The sequence below is a fragment of the Theropithecus gelada genome, chromosome 12, assembly GCF_003255815.1.
Source record: "Theropithecus gelada isolate Dixy chromosome 12, Tgel_1.0, whole genome shotgun sequence".
Lineage (NCBI taxonomy): Eukaryota > Metazoa > Chordata > Mammalia > Primates > Cercopithecidae > Theropithecus > Theropithecus gelada.
Window position 1 is genome coordinate 75745299 of NC_037680.1, and position 20242 is coordinate 75765540.

At 37.4% G+C, this 20242-nt stretch overlaps 1 protein-coding gene across 4 annotated transcripts in view; it reads right to left on the reverse strand.

Moving 5' to 3' along the window:
• SATB2 (SATB homeobox 2) overlaps window positions 1-20242 on the reverse strand; it is a 201016-nt gene that overhangs the window by 52774 nt on the left and 128000 nt on the right. For all 4 annotated transcript variants that reach the window (XM_025405329.1, XM_025405331.1, XM_025405332.1 and 1 more), the window contains 2 exons: window positions 5699-5911; window positions 879-1034 (listed from right to left, as the gene is read on the reverse strand). In XM_025405329.1, coding sequence (XP_025261114.1) covers window positions 879-1034; window positions 5699-5911 — 369 coding nt within the window. The remainder of the gene's footprint in view (window positions 1-878; window positions 1035-5698; window positions 5912-20242) is intronic.

A 20242-nucleotide genomic window follows, 5' to 3' on the forward strand; every position in this document is an offset into this window, starting at 1 on the left:
TTTGTCATACAAGGACACAGTGGAAATCAAGCTCAGAATCCAAGGACTCTCAAAATTACGCTTTAACTAACTTTTGTTTCCTCCACTCTGCATTAGGTGTTCGCCCTAGGTATAAATAAGTAAGCATGCAACTCAAACTAACCTAGGATTCTAGGTTTGGGCAGAAGTTGTCCCTTTAAATGAAGAATTGAAGCAGATAGTAGATCCCATCAACTGTTGCTGCTTTCAGAAATAAAAAACCTAAGCATCTGTCTGCTCGTTTCCCCAGAGCATTACATTCTCCACAATCCCAGCACTCTGAAAAATTTTACTGGATAAGCTTCTATGTTTCTCTGTTAAAAGATTTTAGCACTTACTCTGCACTCCCCACGTGTGTTTTCTCCTGAAAAAAACAACTGTATTCTGTACATAAAAGAAACACCTGACATCAAAAGGTGTCTCTGGGCCTGGGGAAAAGTGGTTATTATAAGAGTCAGCCATTCCCCTTGTGGGAACAGGAGAGGTGATGAGACTTGGCTAAAACTTGGTCTCAGAAAGGTACTGTTATATACATTCTAAGTTTTGTTCATATATATATATATATATATATAAAGGGAGAGAAACAAAAGAGTACATTGCAGTGTTTAGAATAAGGAGAGAAATCATTCGAGGCCAATTTTTTTAATCTTAAAAAAAAAAAAAAGATCGGGTTTTGGCTTCATCTCTATTTTGAACTCCAATGGGAATAAAAGCAAACTAGAGTAAAAGGCAGAACGTGACAGGTTTCTTGGGGGTTATTATTGTTATTATTATTATAGGAACAGATGTATTTTTATTGGTGGGGGAAGGAGAAGGGTCTAATTCCAGCCCTCGATTTTGCTCTTTTAAAAACCACTCACCTGACTTTTATTTGCAGCCACTTTGGCAAACAGGGCTTGAGACACCTTGGCCCTTTTCATCTCCTGTTGGATCTCGTCATAAATGGCAGCTGTGATGTTGACGTTGGCGCCGTCCACCTTAATAGGGAGGTCTGTTGTCGGTGTCGAGGTTTTGGCCTACCAAGAGACCATGAAAATAATAATTTAAAAAGTGCTGCATTCAGCCCAGCCATCTGTGCAGAAATTATCAAAGGATTTCAGTCAGCTGATGCCAAACTGCATTAGCTACAGAGGGACACTTCCTGTCCATTATTCTAATCAGGTTAATTGTGATTGGAAATAATTGCAGTGCATTCCTATAGGACATGCAGAATCCTGTCAACCCTGTTTTCTCACAGTATCTCAGACGAAGGTTCACAGGTAGGATGGCTCTCCTAGACACCAAACTATAAGCAACCATCTAACAACAAAACAAACATGCAGAACACACACACAGTTAACCTTTTCTTTCTAAAAATGGCACACCTTGGAAGAAGAGCCAATTCTTCCAGAAAAAAAAAAAATGAGTAAATGGGTAGAGGTCTCTAAATAATAAATTATTACTCAATTTAATGCACTCCCGAGTCTCTCTCATTCTTTATTAAAGCTTTACGTATGTCATTCGAGTATGTATGGTTTCCCATCATTATCATCATTATGCTACCCAGACAGTCACCTAATTTCACCGAGGAAATCAGTGGAAATGAAACAAAATTTCATTTCATAAAACTAGGCTTCAGAATGCCTTTGATGTGCCGTTTTCATTTTCTTAAACTCATATTGTGGTTTTATGTATTCTGCAGTGCTCGTTTTAATTGAATGATTTCCCATCAGCTTCAGAGACAAATGAAGGACAATATAGAAGGTGTCTGTACTTCTTGGGGTTAGGATAACCCTAAAATGTCTGAATCTACTTAATCCAAAAGATGGTCATAACATTTACTTGGTGTGGGCCCTAGAATGCATTGCTGGTGTCTAATAAGAGAGGACTGAGACATTTTGTTGGAACCTCCAGCAGCAAGACTTCAGGAAAAGACATTCTTGATCCTTGCGCACTACCAGCTGAACTGACCTAACCTGGGTGTTTTCTCCTTGTCCAGAGAAAGATGTAACAGGCAGTGTGGACTCTGTGACAAATGGTGTCTAGAGGCAGAACTTAAGGCCCTACGTTTCCATAAAGGCTTTGCTTCCTAACAGTGCTCAGTGACTTCTGCCATTTTTCTTCTACCTCCTTCTCTCATACTATTTTCTAATTACCACAAAGCAATAATTACTATAATTTATGGCGTGCTTTTTATGGGCCAGGTACTCCAGAAAGCATTTTAACTTCTGTTTTCACATTTAATTCTTTTAAGATTCCAATGAGTTAGACATTATTATTTTCATCTTACAAATGAAGAAACTGAAATAAAAGAGGATTTTAACCTAGGACACCCAGCAGCCAGTGAAGGAACTATGATCTGAACGCAACTCTTTCAGGCTCAAAAGCATGGGGTCAGGACACTGCACTACACACCGCCTCCAAAATCTCCAATTTGTGCCAGGTGCTGTTACAAGAATTTCCTTGCTAGGTTGGGACTTTCCCATTAAAAATCCAATTCTCTGTAATTTTTTAAAAAAACTCTTTGTTCTGCTCAAAATTTCTAGTTAACCCACAGTGCTTTCCCTGTTAAGAGAACGTTTTAGCATAGCATGTCTGCCCTTTCTCAATTCAGTTTTCTTAATTTGCCTCACTCACTATCTCATCCCACCTGACTGGTCAAGTCTTCTCTAGAACCATGAGGGCTAAGATGAAACCCCTCAGCCATGTGACCTTACACAAGTTACCGAATCCATCTAAACCTCAGTTCCCTCATCTGTAAAATGGGCGTAACACCATAAAATGGTGACAATTGAATTCATGCAAAATGTTCACAATACCTAATATACAGTAAGCATTTTAAAAAATGATCATTCTTATCTCAGTATTGCTTTGTCATTATTAAGTACAGCACGGAATGCTGAACTGAATAAATAAAAAGAGACTGCAGGTATAATTTCAAAACTGAAATTTCTCCAATTTGTTTTTCAGCTACTAAAATAAAGTATAGATGGGGTCTGGAAAATAATCTCCCTGCATCAATGTCAAGCTGCCTGTGTACACTAAATTGCTGACTCCAACTAAAAAGCTGAGTCAGTGAGTACTCCTCTAATACTTGTTCCCACAATAAAATCTGTACCGTATTATGATCTTTACTGTTGAGATATGCCTGTAAAGAATTTTAAGTCGGTAATCATGAAATGTTTTAAAAGACTTTAATAAACTCTCCTTTCTCAATTTTTACCCAAGAGAAAAAGAAGACAATTCTAGAGAATGTACAAATGCAATGCCATGACTGTATTCTCAAAAACATGTTTAAATATTTATTTTTAAAAATATCAAAACTGTGAAATTAAATAAGAGATTTCCCTGCTACACCTATCCCTAAAGGATATCTTAATGAATTTTCTAGATGGCATTCCGGTCAAAATAAGCAAAATACTGACCCTAACTGTGTGGCCTTGTAAGTTGGTCTGGCACTGAAAGCTATTAGGTCTTTGAAAAGGTGCCTACGATACATAATCTTGTTGGGAAAATAGTACAAAAGAGCTGAAAACAAACACACAGACCTCTGTTAATTTCTAACAAGTAGAAGTAACTTTCTAAGAACTGCCTTGTTAAAAGGCCATGAAGTATGGCTGGGCTCTTCTATAATGGTTTAATGGACTTCGAAAGTGGCAAACATATTGATGAATTTAGCAGAAGTAAATATTAGTGCACATTAACAACTTGCCCAACTTACTAGCTCAGTATGTATGCCCTCAGATTTTTTTTTAAATAAATAAAAATGCTTGGTTATACTCATCCAAAGTAAGCAGTCAAGAGACTTATTTTTGGTTTAAACAGTAACTAAAACTCATAATTCACTAAAGATTGAAGTGTAAGTAACACAATTTGGCAGTGCGTGATAGAAAGTAATCTTCAATTAAAAGTTTATTGCAGAGTATAAAAATATAAAAAGAGTTAAAATGTGTGAAAAAATGGATATACTTGAAAAAGCTCAAATATTTCTACTAGAATACAATTGTGCTTCTATGCTTAATCAGTTCCTTAGAATTTATCAGAAAACACAAAACCAAAGCTATAATATCTAAGCAAAACAACCTTTGGTTTTGAACCGCCCATTTTTCAGATTTGTATAAATGTATATCCATTAGGTCGGGCATGGTGGCTCACGCCTGTAATCCCAGCACTTTGCCAGGCCAAGGTGGGCGGATTACTTGAGGTCAGGAGTTTGAGACCAGCATGGCCAACATGGTGAAACGCCGCCTCTACTAAAAATACAAAAAAATTAGCCTGATGTGGTAGCATGTGCCTGTAATCCCAGCTACTTGGGAGGTCGAGGCAGGAGAATCACTTAAACCTGAGAAGCAGAGGTTGCAGTAAGCCGTGATCACACCACTGTACTTCAGCCTGGGCAACAAAGTGAGACTCCTTCTCAAAAACAAACAAACAAAAATGTATACCCATTAAATATTGGTTTTGAGAATTATCACTCAGACAGAACCTGCAACTATCATAGCAACAGTGAATGGACTGGCCTTATCATAAATCTATCGAGTAGTAAAAGTTTAGGGGAAGTAGGGGATAGGCCAGAAATGAGTAGGCTTGGATGTGAACTAGAAATGACCCGACTGCCTTGAGATCTTGACCCTTGAGTTAGGAGCTTTGACGCACACATTACTAGATGTATACACTTGCATGAGGGCCTAAGAAAAGAATACTTTTCAAGTGTGTGGAGAGGAAGAATGGAAGTCACCAAATTCTGTGGGGAGATGATCCTAGGATGGAAAATAATTAAGGCCTACCTTTCCACCATCATTTTCTAAAGGATCATTGAGTGACATCTCAGTCATTCTGATCTAGACACTGCATATGCATGCTTCCACTGCAAGTGTTCCTCCATTTTGTCTTTTTCAGATTACACAAAACAGAGCTTAAACTACCCTCTGTTTACACAAAACAGAGCTTAAACTACCCTCTGCCCCTGCCCTCAGCCACCCTACGCCCCATCCAGCCCAACCAAATAAACATACAATTTAAGGGAAAGCAGTGTGCTTGCTATGCAAACTCAGCTTCAACACAAATGTCCTAACTCCTTCTTCAGCAACTGAGCAGCTACATATAAACATCCTAGAGCCAGCCCCTGTGCCCACTCCTACCTTCCCACCCCTCACATACCACTATGGAAGAATGGAACTTCCTAAAGGGACAGAAATAGAGTATGGGATCATATATGGTCAGAGGTTCATATCCTTTGACTAACACGTTTAGCGGATTAAGAAGTCCTTGAATTGGCCAGGCGTGGTGGCTCACGCCTATAATCCCAGCACTTCGGGAGACCGAGGCAGGTGGATCCCCTGAGGTGAGGAGTTCGAGACTAGCCTGGCCAACATGGTGAAACCCCATCTCTACTAAAAATACAAAAATTAGCCGGGCATGGTGGTGGGTGCCTGTAATGTCAGCTACTTGGGAGGCTGGGGCAGGAGAATTGCTTGAACCCAGGAAGCAGAGGCTGCAGTAAGCCAAGATCACACTACTGTACTCCAGCCTGTGCAACAGAGCAAGACTCCATCTCAAAAAAATAAAAAAATAAGAAAAGAAAAAAAGGAAAGAAATCCTTGAATTATGTCTCTCAGTATTCGAGGGAAAACACAGTAACTAGTGAAGGCAAGATATTTCCAAGACAAAGAGTGAAAAATCCAGAGAGCAAGTTTCTCACCTGAGGGGTTCGGGAGGAGCTGGGACTGCTGGAGGCCGAGGAGACCATGCTCACATTGGGATTCATGCTCCGCTCCCTCTCGTCCTGGTAGATGCGATCTCGCTCCACTTCTGGCAGATTGAGGAAATTCTGCATGGCCCTCAGGTTTACTAGAAGAGACTGAGAGGCTGTCCGAGGGTCTTCTTCCTTACGCAGAATCTCAGACAATAATCCCTGATTAAATGGGGGAAAAAAATAGACCGAGTCACATTTGCAGGTATATGTGTGTAGTTTCTGTCTTCTGCCCCTCTCCCCCTTTGTTTGGTTTAACCAGCTCGCTGTGATGTCAAGAACCTCACACTAATTCCTTAGGGTTCTCCGGTATGAAGGCAATGTGCTTGCCTTCCGGGGGATATGCATTATTTTAGGACTGTTCTATTCTGACACTTTATCATCACTGTAATAATCATCGGTGTACAGACATGCCAGCTAGCAAGGTAGGCACTCGGGAAGAATTGTGAAACTGCAATTACCACCAGGTGCCTCCTACAAGTATTTCAGGAACTGTTAGAACTCTCTCTGCTTGAAACTGGGAACACTTGGCAGTCCTGCTTAGCTTTACAAATCTGCCAAGTTTGGTAAATTTAGTTTCGACATTTAAACAGCATGGTAGATTTACATCAATTTTTTTAAAAATTGGCTGAATTTCTGTATGACCGGCCACTGTTTTCAATATAGAAATTTCTTATGGCAAAAAAAAAAAAAAAAAAAAAAAAAAAAGACACAAAGCAAATGGCTAAATTGTGTTAACCCTCTGATAATTTCCCAATCCATACACACAATAGTTATCCTTACATATGTACAAAGGGCACCCAAATCTTTTATGAGATGTCTTCATGGGGGAAACCCTAATCTCACCATTAAAGCAATGAAAATGAAGTCACCTCTGGCGAGGGGCTGAGCACACCATAACAACAGTGTGCATGGAATGCTATGATGGGCCCAGATACTTTCTGAATGTGTGACTCACCCAAATAGAAAGATTTAAATAGGAAATTAGTGTTTTCATGTGCTCTGATGACAGAGAATTCACAAAGAAAGGGAAAATGCTGCCAAGTCTAGAGAAGAGTAGTATGGACTCCAGAAAAAGGCTGGAGATCTAAGGGGGGACATTGTAGTATTGTGGGTAGGTGCAGATCTATTTCCATTCTGCACACTTGTTGGATTATCACACAGAGACATCACTTTATATTCCCAACTAATATATTGCTTCTCAGAGCAGTATAAGAACAGAGTTCAGGATTATCCCCCTGGGAAGAGCTGAGATGTTAATCCCATGTCTTAGAACAGATGGGCCAACTCAAATCATGAAAAGTCACTTCTTTAACTGTAGTAAAGTAGAACAGATGCCAAAGACGTTTCCACTCAGGTGAAAATTAATGCAAAGGAAACACTATCAGATTTCTAATATGTGGCTTAAATATGAAAAGGCAATGAATGTAAGAGGAATATGCTATCTCTAGTTGTCCAAAAATCTTCAAGGAAAGGTAGGTAATGTTTTAAAATAAAGCAATGCATTAAAATATAGTGAAGCAAATGCCAGTTATAGGAAGTGCATCACATAGCACTCCAAGGAAGCAATCACCACTCAGAACATCACATAGTCAAGTTTACTACAAGGAACTTACAAGCACTATATCATCTGACAGTTTCACAATTTCAGTGTCATGTTACTTTGATTAGAGAAATTCTAATACTTGGTAGAAAAGCTACAGATCAGTGTCTTGTGTGTGTGTCTGTGTCTGTGTGTGTGCATGCATGCATGCCCAAAGAAGGGGAAAAGGTAGGATGTGTATGTAAAAATAACTGACTGGCACATGATTCTTAATCCAGATTTCTTGTCATGCTTTTAGAAGCAATGAGTGAGACACTTATCTTCCAGAAAACGTGATACAATCTAGGTATCCACTCTCTGAAATTAAAAGTCAGTTCTGCCTAAAGCTATCCTACTTTCTACTTGCACTAAGCAACCTGAAATATTCATAATGAATTTGTTTTGAAGATAAAATTCTTCAAATGAATATGCAGAGAAGCAAGAGCAAAGTGGATTTCAACTTTCAATACCAGTAAAAAACACTAAGATTGATATTTTTTGAGTTTCCTTTAATGATAAATTCTGCATATAAAGGATGAGTTGGTCTTTTTCCTCTCTCTCCCTCCTTCCTCTCCCTTTCACTCTCATAAATTTGGTATTTCAATAAATTTCAAATTACTAAAACTTGGAAGAAGTTTTAGGGTCAACACGGAAAAATTTTTTAGTTATTATGATTATACTCAAGAGATCTCAAAGGCAAAGTTTATAAACCTATTCTTCCCCTGTGAAATTATTTTAACAAGTTGTGGAGTTTATTATAGCAAAGATTTTGGATACAAAATAGTGACATAACAAAACTATTGTTCTAACAGACCATGGCTCAAAATTATGTTTGTTCATTCATAATCAATAAAAAGCATTAAAAAACACAGAGTGTTTTAATTTGTTTCTTGTTGGTTTCTTTCCATTTTGAAACTGTATAGCTCCTTCTACATTTTTTACATACTGGACAACCTTGCAGGGAAACTAATCCATCTCCAAGGAAAATTATTATGAAGAATCCTTGAGAATGACTGCTCATCCATTTCTGAGGTGAAAGAGACACAATATTTGTATTTTTAAAGGGTGGTGGAATATACTGTTTCCTCTGTTTCATTTGCCTAATTGAAGATAAAGTCTCAAACCAACAAGGTAGCCAGTGTCACCTCCATATATTAACCCCAGAGAATCAGAACACTGCTTTAAATTATTTACTAAAACTCTCATCTGTGTAGGTATGGTCCCAAAGCGTGTTCTTTTCACCTCAGACATTTTCAATAACAAGTGGCTCACTGGTGGGCACAAGAAGAGTTTTAGTTGTTTTGTTGAGTGTGCTTTCAACTATTTAAACTGGGATTTTCAAAAAATGTAGTCCAAATTCTTCAGGCTCATAAATGGAAAGTGAGTCTATTTCATTAGTTGAAAATCATCAGAGGAGAAAAAGATCAGAAGAAAATAGACAGCATAACTTTCATACACCACATATCACCCCACCTAATTATCAAGATAAGTAAATGTTTATCATATTGAAACTGTCTTGAATAGAACATAAATTAATAATTTATCTCACATAAATATTTCTAAAGCCCTTGCCACTATGTCATCTGGCATTTTAATTATCAACCAGCCAAGCTGGAGGTGTCACTTGGACATTCCCATTATGCAGCCTGGGATACAGAAAATGTGGCACGGCACCTGGGCACTGAAAAAAAGATGCACTTTTATGAATAGAAAGGTCATGAATATTGAGAATGTGCAAATGGAGGGAAATTAATAAATTAACCAGGATATAGCTTATTAAACTTTCATATCAGTAATCATATTAAAATATATTGCAAGTATTGAGTAAAGTGATCATTAAGTATTTTCCTCATCGTAGGCAACAGAACCTTCTCCAGGGACACATTAAAACAATTTCCTCCACAGTGTTAGCTGAGATTATGTAAGACCAGGAAACATGTTGACTAAAAGGAGCAGAACGAACATATGCACAGGGTAGAGAGATACCCTCCAAAATAATTCTTGGGTTACAAGTCAGTGGAAAAAGAAGGAAGTCAGGTAAAGAGAACCTCAAATTGGCTTTTTCCATAGCCTAATTAACATTTTGTAGACTTCGTATAATTTCCAGGACCACCAAAGAATACATGAGTTTGGCAAAATATTCACTAAAAGCAAAATAATTCAAAGTACGAAATGAGCAATAACTTATTATAATGCCATCTAGCTTGCTCATAATTTGGCTTGCTTGCTACCTCTACAGAGACAACAAATAATTGGGGCTAATTGTTTGATGAAAACTTAATATTTTTTCTAATATTTTAAAATATCTCTTTATAACAAATTAAATGACCTTTACAGATTCTGAGTCTGTACTTTCTGTCAATGAGCTTTTGATTTCCACACTTCCTTAACAATTTATATAGTTGGCCCCAAATTGTTAACGTGTACAATATATGCTGATACTCAGAGAAGTCTGGGAAATCTTATCACGACGGGCTCTATCAAATTTACTTCCAAGGTTTTGCACTAGCCTTTGACAGCTTGTCTGGGACAGGTGAGAAATTACCTCTGATGGGCCTTTAACCCTGTAAGACAGCAATAAGAGAACCCACACCTGGGCCAGGTTTAGGAATGCTGAGCCTGCCATGTCACTCCTGACAGCAACAGTTAAAGTCCTTACTGACTAGATTTTAACAGATATCTGTTCTTCGTGGCTCTCAGACCATAGGCAACTCTCTAGGATTAGGCTATATCTCTCATGGATTACCTTGGGAGCCCCTAAATCCAATATCTCCCATTGATTATCTAGGGAACCCCCAAATTCAATATACTTTGTCTCAAAAAAATAACAGATCAGTCTATTAATTCATTTCTTATTTATGATTGAATACAAAGTTCTGAGAGGGATGAATAGATTTAATAAGAGACAGATTCTGCTTCCCAGGAGTTTACCATACGATGGGAAGGAGAAGGTATTATAGCAGCACAATGTTAAAGATGTCAAGCATCATCAATGCAAGCCAGAACTAGTGTCACCTTGGCTCAAAGGAGGGAGAAAGTATTATCAACTGCAGGATCCAGGGAAAAATAATTGGAAGAGGTAAGACTTAACCTAGCTGGAACTTTAAATACAGACAGTACATGGATATAAAGTGATGATGAATATTGGGCAGCCTGTGAAACTGTGGAGTTTTAGAACATTTGAAGAAAGAGAAACCACATGCTTACTCCAGAATACCAAGACAACCTCTGTTTCCTTAAAAGCTGTAAAATAAAGTGCAAAAACTAATAAAGTGGTAGAACATATTTTGAAGCAAAAATATAATAAGAGTCCACATTAATATGATTCTGAACTATTGGAGTATACACAAGCTAACCAGCAAACATTAACTCCCAAAATGAAGTGATATTAGATAATCTGTTCAGCCTTTTTGTCACCTGCAACAAATTAGGCTTTCAATATGCAAAACATCTTCCTTCCAGAAAAACAAATGATCACGATTCCATTTAATTGTAACTTAATGAGGCATAATTTATTTTTTAAAGTGATATACACCAGGTGTGTACTGAGGAAACTGGCCCAGTCAAACCCTAGTACTTCCCTTTGGAAAAAGCCTCAAGCTAGCTAGAGACTGTTTGCCTTTCTGGAAATTTTGTTTCTGTTTGTGGCAGTTGAAATGAGAGGTAGAAATGGTAACTTGCAATGTTCATCTATTTACTAAAACATGTACCTTTTGAAGTAACTCGATCCAAAAAATATTCATTTATCATAGAAAGCACATAGTAGGAAAGTGTTAGGTTCCAATGTGAACAAAGATAAACATTCAAATGTCATGTAAATCCCAAAGACAGCTTAGATGTACTTCTGATTCCTATGCTAAAAGTAAAATCATATGCTGAACACTTCTTTAGAAACATTTGAACTAGACAGAGAAAATAAGCCCTATCCCCTCATATTATATTGGAATTATTAATTCTGGTATGACACTCATCTTCAGAAATCAAGTTACATCTCTTTAAAGGTATATGATTCAGAACACTTATTAGTGAAAATGTATTTTAGTTCATAATTATATACTGCTTTAAACAAATAGTGTCATAACCAATCAGTAAGGTTAAAAAAAATCACATCCTCCCATTTTACAGATTAAAATTACAGAAAGCTAGAGGTGGAAGGAGCGTTGGCACTCATATGGGTCAACCATCCACCCTGCCCCTGGATAACCTATCACGTTTCCCTTGAAATGTCAAAAAAAAAAAAAAAAAAAAAAGCTTCCTTCCAAATAAGGTCCCTTATTCCTCATGTTTCACCCCTTTTGTATGCTTGCTAGCCTTAATTTTCACATAATTCTGAAATATCTATGTCCAGCTGACAGGGAAGCAAAAAACTGGTAGCCTTTTAAGAAAACTATGTAATATCAAACCTAGTCTAATCACACAAAATGAACTCTTAAATTTCAGTGGTCAATTCAGAGTTAACCAAAGCGGCTAACTCAGTGGCATGGCTGTAGAAAGTACTGGTATTCTACTACCTGAAAGCTGACCTAACAAAATCGTTTCCCCCCTAACCTCCAGTCTCTCATTTCCTTCTAGATACTCATGAGAGGCATTTCCCCCTCTGTTCACAAATATTAACAGGTTTCCCTGGGTTCTGTATTCATAATCTACAACCCTACTATGAATCTAGCTGCTGAAATTCATTTGTGTAATGCTAAAAATACTCACCCCATCCCCCGCACCCCAGAGCATTGCTTAGCCATGAAGTCAGAGTACTTAGTCTGATTTGAATAAAAGGTATACAGGGCACAACAATGACAATTTGATTTTTATTATTAAAAATGATGTGTTAAATCCTCAAAGAAAATGTCGTTATTGCATTAGTTTAATAAAACCTCTCTTTTTATTACAATATTTCTTTATTAGGAAAGACAGCCTATGCATATGGCAGTTTTGTAGGATGGGGTGGATAGAATTGAGCATCTAAAGGGAATTAATGTATTCTGCAAATATAAACGCATATACAAAAGTAACGTTTGCAGACAAACGTTGTTACTATAGAGATATAATCAGCAAAGCACTAAAAGACTAGGTATACATGTGTATATGTATGTACACTGCAGTTGGAAATACTTTCTCCCTCCTTTGAACCAAAACAGCAAGAGTTCTACTTCACATTTATGTGACATCTTTTGCACTGTGCTACTATAAAACCTTCCTGCCATGATACAGTAAACTCCTTGGGGGCAGAATCTGCATATTTTGTACTTAGCGGCTAGTTGGTAATAGATAGGAATGGTTTAAGAAGGCACCAAATGCATATTTTTTAAATTTCTGGGAGTGGGAGTCCTATCTTTGCTGAATAGCTAGCAGCAGGCCCTGGCAGGCTACATATTGAAAACATGACTCACATTATACTCAAGATCTTTTCATTCAGCCTGCTGAAAACAAGATAATTCAAACTGAAATTTTGGGTCATGCAAACTTCACTTTAGAGCAAATATTTTAGGTACCCCAAGTCTGTAATGTATTAAGTAAAACACTTGTCTCACAGATTTGTTTTTTGTGGATACAATACAATTTCACTTGTGCCAACTTTCACATCAGAATGCAGGACCCACGTAACACAAAGTGAGTAGATACAACAGAGCATTCTTGAAGCCAGAACGGTCTGTGTTCCCTTAACTGCAATACCTTTGACCAAGCCACATTGGAGCACATACAATAGAGGAACTTAGCCAAAACCAGATTCCTGGCAAATTTATTGGTTTTTGTTTGTTTGTTTGTTTTTGCCTACTTAATCTATGTAATGATTATCCCTTCCTCCTTAGTGTCTCTAGGAAGTCTTAGGTACCGGAATAAGAGGCTACACACAATCCAAGTCAAAATTTATAAAACACATTAGCACTAAAAAGTGAAAGCAAACAGAACTGAACAGGTTCCCTTTGGAAACGTTTTACTAGTAGTGTTCTTCAGCTCTGGGCACATACATGGTTTCTACTCACACCTCAAGTACCTGGCACTACCACTATTTCATTCACAAAGTTCTGGGCCCTTCTTATTCCTACTTTCCATGAGTGTTCTATAAAACAACTGTTGGCAACCTGCCCCCAAAATTTACTAGCTTTGGCTACTTTGTCAAAACATTGGCAAAAATAGTACTTTCCTAAAACAAAACAAAAAAATACATTTATTGAATATTTATATCTCAAATGTATCAGATGCCTTCAGATACAAGCAAAGCAGTCTATTAACACTTGAGTTGACTCTTTCTGAAACAGTTATAAAATGTTCTTTCTTGCTGAAATATTTCTGCATTCGTTTTAATTACCTTCAGGGTCAAAAGCATCTGTTCTCACATAGCACATGGGACACTTCACAGTCCTAATGATTTCACAAAAGGGTTACTGGTTTGAAAGTCTGTTTACCCCTTGTATCTCTTTGAAGAAGAGATTATGTCCTTCATCTTCCACTCTGTGGTAGCAGAAATGATTGAGAATAAAGTAGTTATGAGTGTGAGTCATGAAATCAGACTCGCTGGATTCGAAATTGGGTTCTAATTGGACAAGGATCAATTAATCTCCCTATGGCATAGTTTCCTCACCTGTAAAACCAAAATAATTCTGCTTCCCTTATGGGGTCCCCTAGAGAGCTTCTAACTGCATGTGATACATACTAAGAGTTTAATCAATGTTAGCCATCAGTAGGATGCCTACTATAGTTTCTGAATACTTAATATTTGATGAATAAATAAATACATAAACATCACAGTACAATTTTTATTTTACACCTACAACTTTAAATATTCAAGACACTCTTGTTATATTTTGCTAAATGTCTTCTCATAGAGAAGGCAGAAAATATAATAACTTTTAGGAAGTGGAATAATTAAAACTATTTGACATAGAGAAGGGTATAAAGAAAACTGTAATAAATTATATGATGCAAAATGACCACATGAATATTCCAGATAACACTAAATTAAGATAGTCAATTTATACTTCAGAAAAGTAAAACAACTTTTTTTCTCTAAGTAACTTTGCTATCTTTAAAAATCAGCTTTAATCTGTATCACTGTTCAAACATGGGTTATAATTATTAGTGGATCATAATTTAACATATCATAACTAACTTTCTATTATGAATTGGAATTAAAAACCTTAGAAAGTACCAAAGTGTTTAATACATGGTAAGAGCATTGTTCCATGAAGGATTTTTTTTTTCCATGAAGCCTTTGCTTTAGAAATACACAGATAGAAATGAGATAAAACTAGAGACAGACACACAGATGTGTGTGCACATGTTCATCTGTGGGTGTGTACCAGCTCATGATGTAGAAAGTATTTCTTATAGGTACTGCAGTCAGAGAACTTTGGAAGTCAATTCTGTAGTCTATACTGACAATTTTAGACACAGAACTGTATATAGAATCGAAAAGACCTAGTAATTTCAAATTGATAACAATTATATTTTTCTCTCAGCATTTCTGGCCTTTAAACTTACTTCACTCTATTTGAGCAAATATGCAATTAACCCAAGGCCAAATGGTCATCATTTCAATAAATGACCATGAAAGGAAAACTCCTTGTATATATTTTTAAAATTGCTTTAATTGAGCAATGGTGAAAAATATACAAATAATGGGATTTAAAGCTAGTGTTTCCTTGTATATTTTTAATAAAAATTATACTGTAAATATAACATCACTCAGAATTTTGGGAGACTAGTTAAATAATACAACAGCGGACTTTCACATTAAAAGTGCAAGTTTCGGCCAGATGTGGTAGTGCACGCCTATAATCCCGGCACTTTAGAAGGACAAGGCGGGCAGGTCACTTGAGGTCAGGAGTTCCAGACCAGCCAACATGGGGAAACCCTGTCTCTATTAAAAATACAAAAAAAATTAGCCAGGCAAGGTGACGCATGCCTGTAATCCCAGCTACTCAGAAGGCTGAGGTGGAAGGATCACTTGAACTCGGGAGGCAGAGATTGCAGCGAGCCAAGATTATGCCACTGTACTCCAATCTGGATGACAGAGCAAGACTCCCATTTAAAAACAAACACACAACAACAACACCAACAAAAAGTACAAGTTTCTGCTGAAACATACTCACTAGAGGTGAAAGTCTTCATTGAGGATAGAGACCTCTATCTATGTGAAATGAGTCAATCATTCCCTATTAGAGAATTGTGAAACAAGCTTATAAAACTTACCAAAAGAGAGTTTTCTTCAGTAAAAACAGAGAAGCCTGAATTTTCTAAAATAAGTCTGGTAACTAATTTTTAAGGACTTTGCACATTGGTCAGGGATGAAAAGAAAAGATATGCTGGGTGTGATTGCTCACGCCTGTAATCCCAGCACTTTCGGAGGCTGAGGTGGGTGATTGCCTGAGCTCAGGAATTCTAGACTAGCCTGGGCAACATGGTGAAACCCCATCTCTACTAAAATACAAAAAACTGACCAGGCACGGCGGTGCATGCCTGTAGTCCCAGCTACTCAGGAGGCTGAGGTGGGAGAATCGCTCGAACCTAGCAGGCGGAGGTTGCAGTGAGCCGAGATGGCACCACTGAACTCCGGGTCTGGGTGACAGAGTGAGACTCTGTCCTGAAAAAAAGAAAGAACAAGACAGACCAGTATGTCATCATGTTTGCTTCTTCTGATTCTCTTGCATGAGTTTTGTGAAGGAGGGAGAAAAGAAAGGTCTTCCTTTACATACAAGTCTCTATTTCAGGTGGATTTAGAAGTGAGAGGAGAGTTGCATATGTGTGACAGCTGCTAAATTAGCCTTCTCTGTATCCAGAGCACAAACAAAGCCATCATCTCCCCAAGTCTGTTCAGATGAGCCCTTTGACCTATGAATCCATGTTTTGTGGTTGAGAGTGCCTTAAAAAGGTGCCAATTAACAACAGTCTTATATGTGCAAGGGAAACTAAAGAAAACCTGCTACCTACAGGGCTAGCCTCAAGCAATCTAATAACTTTGAGACACTGCTATCCTGGGAGATATTAATATTATTATAATCTGTAAATCTATGAATTCAAGCCAGTGATCCTGAAATGAAAGACTGTTTATTTTGTGAAGCAACCAGTGCATCTCTTCCCACTTTATTAATTTAATGTTCTGAAATCAAAAGAGGGTATATTATTTACTTCAAAACTCAATAACGGGTTCATGCTTGATCTGCGGCATTTCATATTTACAGCTCATCTTTCAGTGGGTGGACTTCCTTTTTTCACAGGTTTCCTTGTCATTTTATAACCAGCTCACTGGACCATGGAGTCAAGACCCCTGGATTTACATTGTGTTCTATTACTCTATGACTTGCTGGGTGCTTGTATCTCTATTGGAGAGTGAGAAATAATGATGACTGAGACCAGATGTAGGCTGACAGAATTCTGAATACCTTAAAGGTCAAATTTTCTAGAAATATAAACTGTATATATGATTAAATTGTGCCAATCTTTGGCTAACAATATGTATAACTCAAACAAAGGAGTTAAAAGAGAAGTTTCTACTCCAAAAAACTGACTGGTAACACACTGAAGCTCAGACTCCTAAATATTTTGGTTGCCAGGATTTTCATGTTATTGCTACGTATCTCTTCCTAACTGTGCCACTTCAAAATATAATGTTTAGCAAGTCCTGAGTCATTTTAACCTTAATAATTCGGGGCATGAATATACTATAAACACTGTGTCAAAAAAGAATAAAAGCAAAACCCATGCCATTTCACACGAATGTTTACATTTTAGTAGTTGACCTTACTGTCAGCTTTCCTGATACATCATTCAATCTAATTTTCCAATCCATTGAAAACATTCTCCAGTTGCTGAGTGACTTCATAAATTGTATTTATGATCCTTGTCTTAAGTTTCTTCAAATGATGTGGCTTTGATGAGTAAACTGCAGATTTTTTTGCAAAATCTCATAAAAACTAAAAGTAGTCAAATGAGAGCAAGACAACAAAATGAGTTTCCAGAGGATTTTTAAAATCCTGTTCTCTATCACATAAAACCAGGATGCACGGCTTTCCCAAGCAAGGCCTTTGATGTAAGGTTGCAAATTACGTAACTCTGCAACTTTTTCAATGAACTGAAGGAGCGAGACACCAAATTAGAGACTTACTGTTACAAAAGAATAGCACATTTTGCAAAACACATCTGTACTTGCAACTGAAAACATGTTTCCAAGAACTGGCACAGAAGAACTACCTGAGACACAAAATGAACCTGAAACTTTCTTAATTATGGCATGATCTGCTAGGTGGGGGAGGAGGGGAGAACCACACAACATAATGAGTATGGCAAATGTTTCATTTTCAAATGATACAGTCTTCTTATTGCTACTCCTTGCATAAGGATGTTTCCTGAACTCTGCCACCAAGGTAAGGAGACAGTGGTATAGAGAAGATATGAGGATCACACCTAATTTCCCTTTTCTAGCATTCTAATGCTGCCATTCACATGTGACAGGGCATCCGTTCCACTGGATTTAGCCTAGTTTGGATCAAAGCTTCCTCTACTTCATTTAACAGATTTGCTCAGATGGAAGGTCTCAGAGGAGAAACAATGTTAGTAAAAGGGGGATTTCTGAACATACGAATATGTAGGTCATTGGATTTTTAAATAAATTAGAGAATAGTTTATCTATTAAGGAAGATTCACTGTACATATTTTATGAAATCATGCTTATTATAGGTCAGTGGACATTCTACAAGCATCCCTCAGTAATATTAAGTCTTTTAAAATACTGTCACAAACCTTTCCATACTGGCATAAATCCCTGATTAATTTTTTAAAGTCCACAAAGTAACAAAGGGCAAAAGAATGCTTAAGGTTGGAATTCATAATCACACTGTCAAAAGGCAAAGATGTAAACAAATTAAATAGTCAAGCAACATATTTCACGTACATAGGCCTAGTAAGTCAAACTATGTCAGCATTAAAATAAATTCACGATATAAGCAAGAACGAATATGGAAAAAAAAGGAAACCTGATAGAGCTGCTTATTCCCACAGACACTATCTGCATCACTGCAGGAGCACAGGAGGAGTAGGGCCGAGGGGCAAAGGCACTCTCAAACCCACAGAATCATGTAATTCACCATTTAGACCCAGCAAGTACAGTTTTCATTTAAGTCAAGTTTGGTAAATCTCCTAAGGCCTTACATCCAACGTCTGTTTCTGTCTCATTTTTATTCACTCTCTCTCTCTCCCCCCACATTCAATATCCATAAGTCAGCCTGGGCAATATCAATATTGATCCATTGAATTGCAGAGCTATAGGGGGGCATAGGTTTTAAACAATAATACTGATAATATTTTCAAAAGAAAGGAGTAAAAAATTCTACACTAGTTCCATAGTATCATATGGCTTTTGATTTGCAGAGAAAGTGGACATAAAACTATAGATAGGTTTTACTCAAACTACTACCCCATGGCATGACCAATTAGGCTAGAAATGGCATGGATCTATAATCTGGGATAAAATGCAGATCCTCAGATAGAGACTACTACACAAGAGATTTATTAAGATGGACTTCCAAGGGAAACTGCTGAGGGAGTGTGAGGAGCAGGACAGGGAAGAGAAGAAATGCAAGCAAAGTCCCAGCTTCAGCCTGGGCCTGCAGAGTGCTCTCGAGTGGAAGTTATGCTTCAGAGCTGTCGCTACTACAGGAGGCTGGGAGCTGCCCTATTGTCATCCTCCCGTACCCAGAAGACAGTGGTAAGCATTTCCATCTCTGCCAGGACGAGCAAAGAAAATCAGTAGCCCAAACTGGAGAGCTGTTAATGGAAAAGCCTAACAGCAGACGCAGGCTTTCAGAAGTAAAACCGTGGGTGGGGTGGGGGCGGGGGAACATCAAAAACAGAGCAGGGATGTTATCTGCCTCAGCCTCCTCCAGTGTATAACACCCGTCTCAATTTGTGGCCACAGGTTAAAGGGTTTAGAAATGTATCATGGGATTGCCTGAATATTAACGACCAGGTCAGAAAATGCCTTATCACTCTCACCTTACTGTTTTCACTGGGTCTCATTTGCCATAAAAGTCTTCAGAGACACAGAAAGCAGGGCTAATCTTATCTTTCAACAGACTAGTAAAAAAAAAAAAAAAAAGAATGGTGATACTTAGAATGTATTTTATATAAGATCATAATGACCTAATGGGTCAGACAGGACACAAGGCTCTGCCACACCCTGTGTCTAGAAACATGTTAGTCTCAGGCCCATGCTGGAGATCCCATATCCTGGCACTGCATGACCTCTAATGTGCTGTATTCCTAGCCCAGAACAAGTGACTCAATTTTATGTTCCTAGTTTAGACCGTATATGTTTTTGTTAGCAACCCAAAAGAGAAATGTAAAGATTAAAAAAAAAAACCAATAAAAAATAAAATCATATTAGCAAAAGGCTGCCTATCTCTGACTCCAGCAGACACCATGACCTTGTCATGAAGTGTGGATAGGGCATCATTTTATCAAACAAATACATTTTATGTTCTTAAAAGACATATTTATTAAAATAAAAATAAACTAAAAAGAAGCTCTTGAAAATATGGTTCTATTCTCTTAATTATGTTATTTTACATCATCAAATGATATGGTGACAATGAATCAGCCATAACAAGGTAATTAATAGTTTCTCTTTGGAAAACTGACATTTGAAATGTTATTTATTATGAATTTAAGTTTTTCAACTGGAAGCCTTAAACATGAAAAACTGGGCAGGGTTTTTTTTTTTTTTTTTTTTAACAGTTCCAGCTTTATTTGTAAATGTTTGCATATTATTTTATTATACACACACACACACACACACACACACACACACACACACACACACAATTTGTTCTTGGTATAACCATGAAGCACAAATCCAGGAACACAAAATATAAGGTGACAAAATGTATTAAAATGCTTTTTATTGAATTTGATAATAT